Source organism: Lutzomyia longipalpis, chromosome 3 (genome assembly GCF_024334085.1).
Source record: "Lutzomyia longipalpis isolate SR_M1_2022 chromosome 3, ASM2433408v1".
NCBI classification, from domain to species: Eukaryota; Metazoa; Arthropoda; class Insecta; order Diptera; family Psychodidae; genus Lutzomyia; species Lutzomyia longipalpis.
Window position 1 is genome coordinate 21,656,322 of NC_074709.1, and position 16,146 is coordinate 21,672,467.

Here is a 16,146-nt window from a genome sequence, read left to right on the forward strand (position 1 = left end):
GGCGGAAAACGCGTGGAAATTGCGAAAAAGTGAATGTGTGAGGGAGACGGATAGCGGTAAAATGCATCCATCTCACTTTCTCTTCAACAAAATGTACCAAAAAAGGCGCCAAATTCAAAAAGTAGTAAAAAAGCATGAATTTTATATGGGGGCGCTATGAAGGGGGGCTCCGGGGGGAAAATGAATGTCGATGGTAAAAACCGCCTGGTATCAGTAGACTCTGTACCAAATTTCATCGCGATCGGACCAACGGTGTAGAAATGCATAGCTGAACAGACACGATATTTTAGAGAGACCTTTCTTTATTATAGAGAAGATGTTCTCAATTAAATTACTTTATCAAGAACAAAAAAATAAAATTTTTCATAATAATCAAAAATCCCTATAATATACGTCAGAAAAGGGTAGATATTTCAATCAAATTTCATTAATTTTTGATATTTTATTCATTTATTTGTATATAAGTTGTAATAATTATTTATAAAAAGTGTTTTTAACAAAATTTTTGAAAGTGTAGTACATACTGAAAAAATTATATTGATTGCCAAAAGCATTACAATACGCGAATTAAAATTGGACTTTGTTAATAAAACTTCTTTTTTTTTTATAAAAAAAAACTGTCTTCGTGCTCCAGTATGGGACAGTTTCTTACAATTTTTTTCTCAGGACTTAGGACTACATAAATAAAGGTTTTTTCTCATGTTTTCCTTCTAAGGAGAAAGGATAATTCTCAAAACATGCTTCTTTTTTCTCCTTTAAAGAAAGTATAAATTTGAAAATAAAAAAGTTTTATAATTACAATTTCAGCACCCTAATTGATTTAAGGTTTTCATAATTTTGCCTTTATTTTCTTTTTAGTTATTTTTTTTTTTAATTTTCTTCCTTCTCCTATATGATCAATGATTTTAACTATATTATAAAGATTTATCTAAAAAATTATAATCAATTCGTATATTGAAAAGACTGATCATCATCATCTAAACTGCTACAGAACTACGACGGAAAGTGAATGGGGGAGGTTTTTTTTTCTTTGTAATCACTATAAAATTTTCAATGAATTTTAGGAGCATAATTGGTTTTTCTCTCTCTCTGGGTAATGCAGACCCATTAAAAGTGGGTTCGTTATTTTTGAACAAAAAAAAAAGAAATGCAAATGAAAGTAAAAAATGTAATACAATAAGATTATTGTGTAAGTTCTTTTCCAATTCGATAGGAAATAATCTTTGACCAATCAATTTTGGTCCGTGTAACCGGAAGTTGGCGCCTGAGCGCCTTGAATGTTGTATCAGACATAGTCTGGTAGTTTTCCGAGATGGCAGTTTGGTAGTCATTTTCCGCCTCCTCAATAAGTCGACAAATCTCTTTAGCCGTTGCCACGGGATTTGTAGCAATGACCGACTCACGGCATTCCTTGGATGATACAAGTTGTACATTCCCATCCTCGTAATAGTGCACTTGCACCTTGAGGATACCCTTGAGTTCGGCTACAGCACTTCCCGTTCCCGGTGCAAAGGTTACCGTCCACTGTGAGCGCCATCGGCCATTGCAGTAGTTTTTCGGTTGGAACTGATGATCCTCGATGCATAGCGTCATTGTCACTTGCCCCCCTTGACTGCGACTGAAGACAGCACATATCCCATGCCGGTAGTGTGTTGCCGTATAAATGAGAGCCTCAGTATCCAAAGCACTTCGCCATGGTTCCGAAACACTATCTGACTCGTAGGCCTGATAGTCCGAAGCCTCTTTCCTCAGGTGATCATACTTAAAGGACTGCTTTGAGCGTTGATCAAAGAAACGCCCACCACCTACAAAAAAAATACGTAGTTAATCGTCAAAGTATTTTATCGCACCTTTACCCGTAAATTCTCTTATCGCTCTTGCGCTGTTTCAATTTGTAAATCTCAATACACTACCCTCAAAAAGTTTCTGTTTGAGCTGAAATGTTGAATTTTTAAATGTTTTCAAATGTCTTTTACTCCGATTATGTTCAAATGGTTCAAATTAAGGAATGTTTAATAATCCAAATATTTCTTTAGATTGGAATTATTTTCATTCAGATAAACATCCCCTGATATAAAACAATTACCTTGTTTATGCATTTTGCTTCTCAATCTGAGCCTTTTCAGAACTTAAATTCAAATGAATTTTTAGCTTGAATTTAGTACTTTTTAGGCTTGAAAAGAGTAGGTAATAAGACCAATTAAAGGCTAGATTTTAATATGTACTTTAAGATTTAATTCAGTCATTTTTATGCTTCATTCTATTACATTTTAGGCTTGTTTTATGTGTTTTTTAGGATTGAAATTAGTACTTTTCAGACTTTTGCTTCTCAATCTAAGTCATTTCAGGATAGAAAGCCGAATTTTTTTCAGCTTTAATTTAGTAAACTTAGAACTAAATTGAGCCATTTTTAGGGTTGATTTTAGACTAGTTATAATTGAATTAATACAACATTTTAACCTTTTGCAGCTGAATCTTTTCAAGATTAAAATCAGTATAATTTTTCAACTTGAATTTAGTACTTTTATGTTTCAATTTAGTCCTTTTCAGGCTTCAATCTAGTACCTTTTCGGCTTAAATTTAGTTCTTTTACGATTGAGTTTAGTATTTTTTGGCTTTTGCTAGTCAATCTGAATAAACCTTTCTATTTTAGAATTACCAAGCGAATAATTTTTTTCAGCTGGAATTTAGTACTAACGGAGGTAAGTTGGATTAGATTTTTATTGAATTTAGTACTTTTAAGTTTGAATTTAGTAAGGAAAGAAGGACTATTTGAGCACTTTGGCTAGTGCACCGAATTTGATAAAAACATAATTGAAAAGGTAACTAAAATTCGCTTTCCAAACTGATTGATCACAGTCAAAGTAAGAGACTTTTGAAATTCACCTTAATATTACGTTATTTTTGCTTACTTGAAAACTTTTTGAGGGTAGTGTAGATACCTTTATCGTTACATTTAAAGATATGTGTGTTGCCGTATATAGGTATAACATAAACTAGATTTATACACGTAAAATGGCATTTTCAATTTAATAGAAATATTGAAAATAAATCGATAGAAACACGCGATACTACAAATTATTTTACTTCAAAATCTAAAATCTATTTTGGGAAAACAAGAACATTTTCCTTGAATAAACATGAACCGTAAATACCTTTTAACCCTTTTAAGGAAGATATTGTAAAAATAGTTTTTAAGGAATATGCTACAGTTTCTTGAAAATCATGAAAGATTTAAATAAACCTAATTCTGTTTTAAAGATCTTTTAAATTCCCGGTATTCCTCTTGACCTACATATTTCCATTACAGGTATGCTCGAATTGATAAAAAAAAAACTAATTTAAAGATTTTTCCATTTAAGCTCACCGAGATCATTGAATTCTGTTATGAGTCCTGAATGATCGGCATTCTCCAGTCTCACGGGTGTCAATTGATCTTTGTTGTATTGGGCAAATGCAGCTGAAGCACCTTCCTTAAGAAGTGCATCATTCTTAAGGAGCTCCCGGACATCGTTGAATACCTCATTGAATTCACCTGGTGGTGCGTGAAGAATAAAATCCGATGCAATCCTCACCTTATCCTGATCACTAATAACATCATCCATCTCGAAGATGTTGGGAAAAAAGAACCAATCTGCGGAAAAAAAGAAAATTCAGCGAAATGAGCTACATATAGCGGATTTTTTGCCATGTATGAATCATTTTTTGACGGGCAATTTTATCGCATTTTCCCCACTTACCACGCGATTTTTTTTCTCTAAATTTACTAAACAACTCCTTGCTGCAGATACTTCACCTACACCGCAGAATTGATATCATGCGTCCAAAGTGTCTTTTCAGCGAATTAAAATTGTAATTTCTCAAGAAATAAAACACACCCAAATGAAGATTGCAATAGTTTTTTTTTCTTTTAGCTTCAAGATGACAATGACCCATCAACTCAAGTGTTCGACACGGTTCCATATTGACCCGCCAATTTCTTTGCATTAGTGTTTCCCACAAAGTTTCCCGCGCATTATTTTTCTACATCATTTTTTGAATTTTTTACAGTAAATTATGTTTTAAGAGATAATCCTTATTTTCTTTTTGTTTTTCCAACTGGAAAAACTTTAAATCACATTTAAGGACAGAATTATTTAAATAGTCACATTATTTTTATTTTTATTTCTATTCAAACCGGGATTTCGTTCCAATTTTTACATTTAACATTACCTCTTATATTTTTTTTTTAATTAAGATCCTTAATTTCACCCATTTGAATCAAATATAATAAATTAATTTACGGCGGTATGTCTTATAAGATTTGATCGTTATCACAAAAAAAAAATATTCAAAAATTTCATCTCATCTTGAGGCAGAGAAATTCCGCATTTTAGTTTTTCTTATGTAGATAGTTTTCGCGGTTTCTTTGGTGGGACGTGAGGGCGCTGTTGCAAGCAGTGGTAGGGCAGAAACTCTTCGTATCAACAAGTCGCTAGGGTAACGCGAAATTATATATATTTTTATGTTTTATTTCCGTTTGTAAAACATATCAAAGTGCGTGGAAGATTAGCGCGATTTCCCAATGAGGAGGAGTGAATATTTATAATCACACATAAAGATATATGTGCCATGAAAAGTGAAAAGTGCATAAAAATGGTGGCGCGTCTGACCAAGTCAATTTGCTGACGACAAAGGTAAAAAACGAGAGGCGAGAGAATACCACTGAAATGACTCATAGCATAAAATTCGTCATTTTTGTGACAAATCTCAATTTCTGAGATTTCTCATTAAATCTGTGATTTATCCCATCAATTGAACATGCTAATGAGCAATTTTTAATTTATTTTTGTGTATTGCATCTCGTTTCAGTACCTCAAAAGTGTTATGTGTTGAGTGCCCGGAAATTGGGCGTGTGTTCTTGGGCTTTGTGATTTCAAAAGAAAAATGGATAGGATGAATTGGTGTGATTTCTTGACCATTTTGGCTCTTTTAGTGGCTCTTACAAGTAGTGCGTGTGCTGCACTAGCAAATGACAATTATTATGGTGATGATTTTAATTCGCTATATACCCCAACGGATCGAACAGTGGTTACGGTTGCAGACAATAGAAAACCTGCATTCCGCGATTGTAAGGGGTATGCCCCCTCGGTGAAGGAGGAACAAGCCCCGGGAACATTTGTGCTGAAAGTTGAAGCAGACGATCCAGACGAGAAAGACATAATTGAATATAGTTTCGTAACAGCAGCATCGGAACGCCCGAAATTTCGTATAGACAGCAAAACGGGTGTGATTGTAACGTCGTACACATTTGACCGGGATGAACCAATACGTGAGAAAGAGGTATATGTGACGGTGAGAGCGACAGACAATGGACGACCCCCGCTTGATGATGTATGCACATTTAAAGTGACTATTGAAGATATCAATGATAATCCACCTGTGTTTGATAAAGCCAAATATGAAGAAAGTATGAGTGAGGATATTCAAGTTAATCGCGTAGTGATGAGAATATCTGCATCCGATTTTGATGATGGCGACAATAGCATAGTCAAGTATGAGTTATTGCCTGAGAGAGATTATCAATATTTCAGGATTGATGAAAATAATGGACTTATATACTTGGCAAGACCAATTGATAGAAAACCTGGCCAATATTATAGCATGAATGTGAGAGCATACAACATTATAAATGATCAACCACAGGATGCTCAAATTGAGGTGAAAATTCGGGTGATTGAATCAAATAAGAAGCCTCCAACGTTCATCAATCCTCCTACAGAACCCATTTATTTGAATGAGAACTTCAGCGACTATAGTAAGAGTCTCGTAGTGCTCAAAGCGCAATCAAATGTTCCCGATAAGCCAGAGGTGATTTTTGAACTTATCACCGGACGTACTGAACAAACAAATAGCAAAAAAACGTTCGTCTTCACACAAGGTGAGGATGATGTTTCCATAACGTTGGGTAAGGCTTTAGATTACGAAGCAATCACCGACTATACGCTTACAATGAGCGTGAAGAATACCTATGATCTCGTAGCTGAGCATTTAATTAAGATCAAAGTTAAGGATGTAAATGATAACATTCCTTATTTCACGGAAGTTACAACCGGAACAATATCGGAAAATGAACCACCAGGTACACCAGTAATGCAAGTGAGAGCTTTCGATATGGATGGCACATCAGCCAATAATATTGTATCATTTGAGCTAGCAGACAATACGGATATTTTTGCAATTGACTCCAGTACGGGTAATATTACTGCCCTCACCACATTTGATAGGGAAGAAAGGGACTTTTACAATGTCAAGGTGATCGCAACGGATAATTCTCCATCAAGTCTGTACAACACGGGGCAACACAATATGGGCCAACAGGTGTTTCGCATTGAGATCGCTGACAAAAATGACCATCGGCCACATTTTACGCGTGATGAGTATATTTCCGATAAAGTTGCCGAAGATGCAAATATTAATTTCCTCGTAATTGAAGTGACGGCTGAAGATGCAGATGCTGCCTCACAGATTACATACACAATTGTAAGCGGAAATATTGGGGATGCATTTAAAATTGACCCTTCAACTGGAAAGATCACGGTCAATAATACGTTAGATTATGAAAATATTACAGAGTATTCCCTACGAATTAGAGCATTTGATGGAGTATACGAGGATAATGCCATTGTAACTATAAAAATTGAAAATGTAAATGATAATCCACCAAAGTTTTTGGAAGATTCCTATAAGACTACAATTTCAGAGGAAATAATCGTCGACGGATGCATTTTGTATATAGAGGCTTTTGATCCAGATATAAAGGATCGCAATTCACCGCAGTTCATTAAATATTTCATTGTCAAGAGTGAGCAGCAACATTTGCTTGCGATCGACAACGATGGTTGCCTTCGATTAATTCAACCACTTGATCGCGATGAGCCAAATGGTCACAAAAATTGGCAGGTGATTGTTGCTGCGGTGGATGAAAATGGGAGTGGTTTGCGCTCAGTGACGGATGTTACAATAACTTTAACAGACATTAATGACAATGCACCATTTCTCAATGTGAAAATGCCTGTAATTTGGCAGGAAAATCGACAACCGGGAAATATTGTCACATTGAAAGCTAAAGACTACGATGAGCCACACAATGGGCCACCATTCCACTATGAAATCGACCAAAATGCCCCAGAAGATATTAAAAGAAAATTCGGCATTACAGGTGATATACTAATTGCAATGGACATTTTTGATCGCGAGGAGCAGAAGGAATATATGATTCCCATTCTCATCAGTGATTCTGGAGAACCTACAATGCGCAACGTAAGCATCCTCCATGTTGTGATTGGAGATGAAAATGATAATCCCATGAAAGAGGGTAGCAGCAATATTTTCGTTTACAATTATAAAGGTGAATCGCCAGATACTGAAATTGGGAGAGTTTACGTGAATGATCCTGATGATTGGGATCTTCCTGATAAATTTTTCACGTGGAAAGATGGCATCCGTGATGATAGTTTCTCTTTAAATGCTGACACAGGAATGATAACGATGCTGGAAGGAACTCGAGAGGGTGATTATCGACTATTCTTCACGGTTACAGAAGAATCTCGGGATATTCCTCGCCATTCAGTTACTGCGGAAGTTGCAGTGACCGTTCGTGAAATTCCCGAAGAAGCTGTAGATAAGAGTGGATCAATTAGATTTTATGGTGTAACAGCTGAGGAATTCATCGTACAACCCACGGATGGTAGTGCTGGAGGAAAGAGTCACAAAGAAAGATTTAGGGATGCTCTTGCAAGGACACTAAATGTATCAATTGAAAATGTGGATGTTTTTACTGTCCTCAAACATGACTATAATTCATCTTACCTGGATGTACGATACTCAGCCCATGGCAGTCCCTACTACGAACCTGAAAAACTCAATGGACTTGTTGGGCAGATGCAAGAAAAAATGGAAGAAGAATTAGGCTTAAAGATGTTCATGATAAATATTGATGAATGTTTAATTGAGAAAAACAAATGTGAAACTTCATGTACAAACATTCTTCACAAATCCAATGTGCCTCTCCTTGTGTATACAAATCAAACATCCTTCGTTGGAGTAAATGCCTTCGTTCAGGCAGAATGTGTTTGTCGTATCCCAACTCCTGTGCACTGTCTCAATGGAGGCACACCTTTTGATTACAGTTGTGAATGTCCAGAAGGATATGAAGGCCCCAACTGTGAAGTGATTGCTATTGGATTCCATGGGACTGGATATGCTATGTATCCACCCATAAATCCCTGTGACACCACCAACATTTCTCTGGAATTGTCTCCACATAGAGAAGACGGACTTGTTATGTATGTTGGACCATTGAACTACAATCGACTCCTTCCGGTTCAAGATTTTCTTGCATTGGAGCTTGTGCGTGGCTATCCAGTTCTTATTGTTGACTACGGTTCAGGAAGTATTAGGATTGAGCACAAACATATTCAATTGAAGCCAGGAAAGAGTTACACCATTGATATTAATATGCAACAAACGAGTATTGAAATGACTGTGGATAATTGTCGTCTGTCGACGTGCATGAGTCTTGGAGCACCACAAGGACCCAATGAATTCCTCAATGTAAATGCTCCACTCCAACTTGGTGGCATCGCTGTGAATCTTGAATATTTAGCTTCGCAATTTCGGTGGCAGCATGTACCACAGAGTTTGGGATATTCTGGATGTGTTAGAAATTTAACTATTGACGGTCGAACGTACAACATTGGAGCTCCAAGCATATCGAAGGATGTGGACATTGGATGCCAGAGATCAATGGCAGTTGCTGTTGCATTTGGGATCGATACAAACTTCCTCATAGCCATTCTTGTGTGCATTGCTGTACTTCTCTTCCTCATTTTGGCTGTTGTGGTGCACAAAAAACATCAGGATGGATGGCATGAGAAGGATATGGATGACATTCGAGAAACAATCATTAATTACGAAGATGAGGGTGGTGGTGAGAGGGACACAGACTACGACCTCAATGTCTTTAGAGTACCACAGATTTATGAGGATAAGCCATACAAGGAAAGTTTACAGCAACGCGAAGCTCTCAATGAGGTGCCAGATATTGGTGGATTTTTAGTGGGTAAAAAGGATTCCTGCGATAAGGACAATGATGCTCATCCCGTGGATGACGTGAGGTACTATGCCTATGAAGGAGATGGCAATTCAACAGGATCGCTCTCGAGTTTGGCTTCATGTACTGATGACGGTGATCTCAAGTTTGATTATTTGAGTAACTTTGGCCCACGATTCAGGAAATTAGCTGATATGTATGGCGAGGAGCCATCCGATATAGACTCCAATGGAGATGCTGAAGAAGGATGGCGAATTTAGGGTAAGTAAATTATTTAATAATTTATTCTTAAAGACATTTTATCAATCATTAGAAATTATTTAATGATCAAAGAATAACAGAAGACAAAAGAAAAACGTGGAAATTGATCAAAATCAATCACAAACTGACAGGATTTATTTAAATTTCGACTACTCTGTATTGTAATTTTGTTACTTTTATTTGAAAATATTTAAAAAATTCTTTTTTTTTTAATAATAGTGACAATGCTGTCTGCACTGCAGCATAGTGCGATGAACGTGTAAAAATAGGAGATTTCAAATTATGCATTTTTCAACAAAGACCTTATTTCTCATCTTGAATGAGTAATGAAGAAAGTCTCATTATGAATACAACATTTCTACGGCGACATAATTATGGTTCGGATGGAACAAAAAAAATGTAAGAAAAATGTAATGAGGGTAAATAGTGATTAAGACTGATTTGTGATTAATACTAAGCATGATTGAGAGAATGCAAAAATGTGACCAAGTTGAAAAAAAGTCAAAAAAAGATTTGGAACATAACTTTTATTCGTTTTTTATAAAATTACAACGTAAGTAATAAAGTGTCTTAATTATTACATGCAATTTATATTCAATAGTTTGATAAGATTTTTGTGAATTTCAAGAAAACGAAAACCCGGGAAATCAAAAGTTTTTCTTCCACGGAAAACCATTTGCATTGATGCCTTAATTTAAGTAGATCACGTACCCCTATGTATTTCATACCCCTCATAGTTCTTCATCTAAAACTATGAACTATCGTACTGCTGTATTTTCCAACGCTCGAATTAAGGAATTTGTGTTCTTTTAGTTTTTAACAACTTGAGCAGAATTCAAACTATTAACTAAATTACATAATTTTTCAAATATATTTATGTACTTTGCAATGAAAAGTTGTCAATACAGTTTACATCCTTGCAGGCTGTTATTGGTTAATACATCTCTAAACAATATGGTCCGATTAAAAAAGTTGTTTAAGAGAGCCAATATGTAAATTTAATAGGCATGTCAGGTAACTAAATTCATTCACAATAAAGTACAACCCATGCAACAAATAACCTACTTTACAATATTGTTGTGTATGAGAAAAACTATAAGCATTTACAGAAAAGAATAAATGCGCGTGCTTTTGCAATGAACGCAAATGGAACTCTTGTGCATTTGAGATACTACGGAATTAAAAGAAAAAAGATTTTTCACCTGGAAGATTATTAGTAAAAATTTGCAAAAGATTTCGAAATATAAAAAATGTCGTCCAAACTCCTAAATGTAAATATATATTTTTTTACACGTCATATTTTGCCATTTAATTCATTTTAAGAATCAAAGTGTATATAAATCGGATTTACTAAATTACATACATACGTCCATATCAATCATAAAAGCAAGCATATTTCAAACTATTTTCAATCACTTCATAATAATTCAATAATGCCGATTCTTGTTATTGTATCAGTTTCAAAATTAAATTAATCCTTTCGCGTTCTTTGAGACATTTTGAATGAGAAAATAACGTGATAAAAAGAACCAATTTTTTCAGTTTTTCACGTCGACGTGAAAGGGTTAAAAAGTCCATAAGTGCCTAAAACCCTAAAATTTCTTCCCCATGCAAATATTTTAAACTTAAACTGTTAACGGAATATATTATTAATAAAAATATTTCAGTTAAATAAAATTAGAACAAACTGTAAAAGAATGTAAATTTTTGAAATTTTCTTACAACAAAAATTGAAAGAAATGCTACACAAAGAGACACTTTTGTGTAATGCAGGTAAACTTCAATTTTTTTTAAAAATAATTGAAGAGTTTATCATAAACTTCTGCAGTACTTTCGAATTAAATAAAAGTTAGACGGTTGTAGAGTAGAAAAATATCTGATTCAAGAATATCTTAAAAGTTAAAAGTTGCACCAATTGCACCTTCTCGCATTTTCCTCAATATTGAGTTTCTTTTCTCTACCTTTAATAAGTAGTTTTTTTGCCTTAAAGAGTTTCTCAATTTGGGTGAAAAGTGAGACAAATTAAATAGAATAGTGAGAGACTTTTGATTGAATTCTTGATTTATTTTGAACACGCACTTTCAACATTAACTACCAACTTGCGTTTCAAACATTAATTAATTCTCATTTTTTTATGTATGATGTAAAAAGGATGATACATCACACAACTGATGGGCATCATTCAAATATGTTCGTTTGAGGATTGAGATAAAAACTAGAAAATTGGTTGAGTTAAAATTTTATTCTTCAAAATGGTAAATACCAAAGACAACAAATTAATACAATTTGCAAACATCTATTCTCACAGAAAAATTATTTCTCAAGATATTCCTTTAGTCAAACGAAGAATTGATAATGTAAAGAAATAGTGGAAAAGTGACGTAAAAAATTTACCTAATTTTAATAAAAAAAAATTATGCAAAATTTTATTTTTTAGTAAATGCTCTCTCTAAATTTAATCATCCACATGTACACAGTATGTAGATGCAAAATTTAGTAGTGATATCAGAGAATTTTATCGGCATAAATATACAATTGGCTTGTCTAATATTCACACGGATTAAAACCCATTAGAAAAAAAAAAAGATTTTATATATTAAAAAATCGGAATCTTAATGGGAGAACCCAATACATTCATATTCGTTATATTTTATGATAAGACGATGAAATTCGATCACTTCATTTATTTCCAATATATTAATCAAAAATTAAATATAGACATTGCGATGTTATCTCAGTATTATTTATTTAAATACATATATAACACTATTGGCATTTCATATATAGTTTACATCTGGAAATATTTCATTCCACGAAGAGATAAGCATGAATAAAAAATTCAAAACGATATGTTAGAGTGGTGACGATTTAGACTTGAACATTTTTATAAAGAATTTATCATAAAATCAAAATATTTTAAATTCATAAACATTTTAATTCTGCATTTAATTGATGAATTTTCATTTTAACATATAACATCGCATAGGTAATACTCACGTTGTGAAATTCCAATTTCCCTTGGTAATTAACACTGGCTTTTCTGCAATTTTCGAGGTGATACCGTGTCAAAGGACATGAGGGATGGTCAAAAAAAATTACATTAATAGAACATCCCCACCTATATGTAACATATGACATGGAAAAAATGCCCTGCAATTAATATTAATTAATTTTCTGAAAATTTCAAACATACTGCCTATTACACATTCACTATTCTGAGAATCTAAAACATTTAACTTTTACTCTGAATCATCGAAAGAGCCAACCTTTATGTTTGTAAATTAATGAATTTATACATAAACTGCAAGAAAAATGGATTTAAACCCAAATGTGCTGAATTTCCCATTAGATAGGGAACATAGGAAAAATAATAGGAAAATTTTAGAAATTTCACTACATTATTCTTTTAAAGAGTTCTGCAAATTTTTATGCAGACGCCCTTGTGTAGATGAGTAACATAGACATAATGAATAATATACAAAATCAAAAAAGAAAAAAAAAACTTTACGTCTTTATCGACGTAAGTATAAAAATTATTTAGTTAGACTAAAGAATAGGATTTATGCATAGAAATCTTTTGTCCAGTAAGGTGATATTGTAACATTTCAGTGTCTTACATTTAAAAAAAAAATAAGATTGTGGAAAACTGCCTACATTTTTTTTATTAGATAAATAGTTGTAAGAAATTATTTTTAAAAAGAAATTGAAAGAAATGTCCTATATACATTTATATATCATGGTAGTCAGGATAACATGGATCAATTTTATGGGCTTTTTACACATTAAACCGTCCGAGTTATCCTGATTACTCATTATATCAAAGACAAAATAAGAAAGAAAAGAAAATGAAAAGTAATGTAGAAGCGAATGTGCCTGAAATCATAATATTTTAGGTTAAAAAATATATTTAAAAATATTTTAGTTAGAAAGTAAATATTTAGGTTGAAAGAATTGAAAACAAATTGCAATTTGGAACAAGCATTTGTGATTTTCTTTTAAGTGAATCACGAAATTTAAAATCATTCCATTTTAGTATAACTAAGAACTTTAAAAACAAATCATCAAAATCGATATATTTATTATTACGGTGAATGTGAGAGCGGAATAAAAAATTATTATAAGTGCGGGAGGTGATATGATCCATTTTAGAACAATTTGGGATATTCTTGTATGAAAAGAATTGTACTGAACAAAATGTCCCCACAATGGCAGCTTGAATTAACAAACAAATGGTAGCATCGAAAGATAAATCCCAAATTGTCGTAAAATGTTGTTTATTTATCACTTGCCACCGGCATGGTAAAGCAAAGAGAGTAAATTATATGTAAGAAAATTATGTAATTGATATGCAAACCATTTGCAAGATGTATGTACTACAGTAGAAGAGAGAAAATGTATTTTCTATCATTAACACCATTAACAATATATATTAAATACATTATAAAGATTTTTTTCTATTATGTTCAATAAATATATTTCAGATAAAAATGTCGTTTATACTTACTTCTTTCATTTCATATAAAGTCCCTTCAACACAATCATCTCCCCGGACGCGTAATCGCTGTCGTCCGGCATTGGGAAACAGTGAAGCGGAGACATTAAGTGAAATTAAATAGTGCTCACGTCTCTGTTCAATGAATTGCAACTCCCTTACTTATTACCATAATATGAACCACTCATTCATCTCAAGAGTTTTTTTTTTCAGTTGGTAAAGAATGTGTTTATGTACTTTGATTATACATTATGTATGTTAAACACCATAAACGGTCAAGAAGACAAAGTATGTATTACTAAATGAAGTCATGTAGATTTTTTTCTTTACAATAAACGGTTCTTCTGTTTTAAATAAATCAATCAATCGCGATTTAATTAATTTGTGTTTTCTCATGATAACTGTATGATGCCTAAAAATAAATTATTAAATTAGGAGAGAGGGAATGATCACCCCCATTCTCTTATAGCTCCAGAGAATCACTGGGACATCATCCGTGAAGGATTTAATGCGAAAACGTAAGTAATTTTATATATTAAAAAGGATTTTGTATATCGCAATAAGGTAAAAAAAATTATATATTGGTCATGCTTGTAGAAAATTTTCCGGTTAAATATTTGTCTTATTACATTAATTGTTTGATTTTTATCACGATTTTAATTAAAAAGTCAATCATAACGCGTCCAGTTATAAGAGTTGGTGTCCCACAACGTGCAAAAGTTTGTTTATGCGTTGTTATTTAATTTCTGAGTTGTATTAGTAGGCAAAATTGGTTTTTTTTTGTGAAAATGAGTAATTTGATGCATAAAAAAGGTCATATCTCTGGTTCTATAACACCTACAGAAATTTCTTGACTAGTTTTGGAAAGGTATTGAATCGATCTATAATTTGACATATAATATGGTACATTTCAAGGTCACCTCTAAAACACAAAATGGCGGATTTTAGTTTTACCAAAACAGTTTTTGTTATTTTTTGTCCCGAAGGAATGGTTCTAGAGATTTCTAATGTTCTAGAAAGTTGTAGTGTTTTGCAAAACCTTTAATTTGATACTAAGTTGAGCAAAATCGGTCAAGCAGTTCAGGAGATATGACTCTTAGAACTTTTCAAATTCAAGAATTTTTCAAATGGCTATATCTTCTAAACGGCGACATAGATTTTCTTCATTTTTGGACTGGGGAAAGATATTGAGTCAGGCTACAACATATCAAAATTTAAAAGAAATCGATAATGGGGATTCAGAGATATTGCCCCTTAAAGTTAGGCAATTTTTGTTTTTGATTTTAGCGCCTCTTGCGGACATTTTTGGAACTTGGAATGTTATAGACAGTTGTAGGGCTTCTTGAAACCTTTCATTTGATACCAAGATGATTAAAATCGGTCAAGCCGTTCTCGAGTTATATCGAAAAAACACTTTTTGCTTTAGGCCGCCATATTTGCTAAACCGCTTGACCGATTTTCATGTATGAATTATCGATGAAAATGTCTCACTGAGCTCTACAACATACTAAAATTTCAGACCTCTAGCTGTAAGGGAAGTGGTTGACGGTAGTTCAAAATGGCGGATGGCGGCCATCTTGGATTTTGAAAATGCGAAAAAATGAAATTTTACACCCACATTTCTATAGAAAACTTCAAATCCGAAGTCTATATCTGTTACCGGTCCTGAGATATAAGGCAAAGTTTGGAGTCCGGGCCGGCCGGCAGGCCGGCCGGCAGGCCGGCCGGATCAAAAATTTTCCACCACCAGTTTTGGAATGTGGGTTGTCTAAAACGTGCTCATACCAAGTTTGAGCCCGATCTGAGGTGGTCGGAAAATCCGACGATTACAATACTTGGTGTTGGCCACGAAGTGGAACACCAACTAATAAATATAAAATATATTAATAAGTCTGGTTCATAATATTGGACAACCCTACAAACGCAGTCCCCGGGCAATTGTAAGCAAGATTCAAAGCGCCTTACCTCAATTTTATCTTTGTAGAGGCCGTAGAAAAAATCAAAGTTCTTATATAATTTATTGTAACAGGATAAGTACCTAGATATAGTAAAAAAAATAGACTTTTAAATTTTTATTTTCGTCTTTCCTAATCTTCTGACTTAGGGATGTCTTTTTGAGATTTAAAAAATGTTCAAAAACTATCACAAGAGTGCGAAATTTTCTGCTAAATCTGGACTAATTTTTTCAAGATAGGTTAAATTTTATAAGCTAGGTTTTTTTTTAATTCTAGGCTCAAGCTTTCCTAAACCAGGCTTAATTTTCTTTGAAGTCCACTCATCTACCCTAAGATCTTCATGT

At 33.5% G+C, this 16,146-nt stretch overlaps 4 protein-coding genes across 7 annotated transcripts in view; 3 read left to right on the forward strand and 1 right to left on the reverse strand.

Annotated features, from left to right (window-relative positions):
- The window catches only part of LOC129792578 (protein phtf), a 295,904-nt gene that overhangs the window by 57,019 nt on the left and 222,739 nt on the right, over window positions 1-16,146 (forward strand). The window lies entirely within an intron of this gene.
- The window catches only part of LOC129792640 (univin), a 273,488-nt gene that overhangs the window by 34,603 nt on the left and 222,739 nt on the right, over window positions 1-16,146 (forward strand). The window lies entirely within an intron of this gene.
- On the reverse strand, window positions 432-3,966 carry LOC129792673 (F-actin-capping protein subunit alpha). The gene is made up of 3 exons (XM_055831981.1): window positions 3,741-3,966; window positions 3,368-3,634; window positions 432-1,805 (listed from the first exon to the last, which is right to left on the reverse strand). Exons 2-3 carry the CDS (start codon window positions 3,603-3,605, stop codon window positions 1,183-1,185), a joined length of 861 nt encoding a protein of 286 aa, XP_055687956.1. The 5' UTR covers window positions 3,606-3,634; window positions 3,741-3,966; the 3' UTR covers window positions 432-1,182.
- On the forward strand, window positions 4,414-13,844 carry LOC129792561 (DE-cadherin). Its single transcript, XM_055831724.1, has 3 exons — window positions 4,414-4,676; window positions 4,852-9,355; window positions 9,575-13,844. Exon 2 carries the CDS (start codon window positions 4,927-4,929, stop codon window positions 9,352-9,354), a length of 4,428 nt encoding a protein of 1,475 aa, XP_055687699.1. The 5' UTR covers window positions 4,414-4,676; window positions 4,852-4,926; the 3' UTR covers window position 9,355; window positions 9,575-13,844.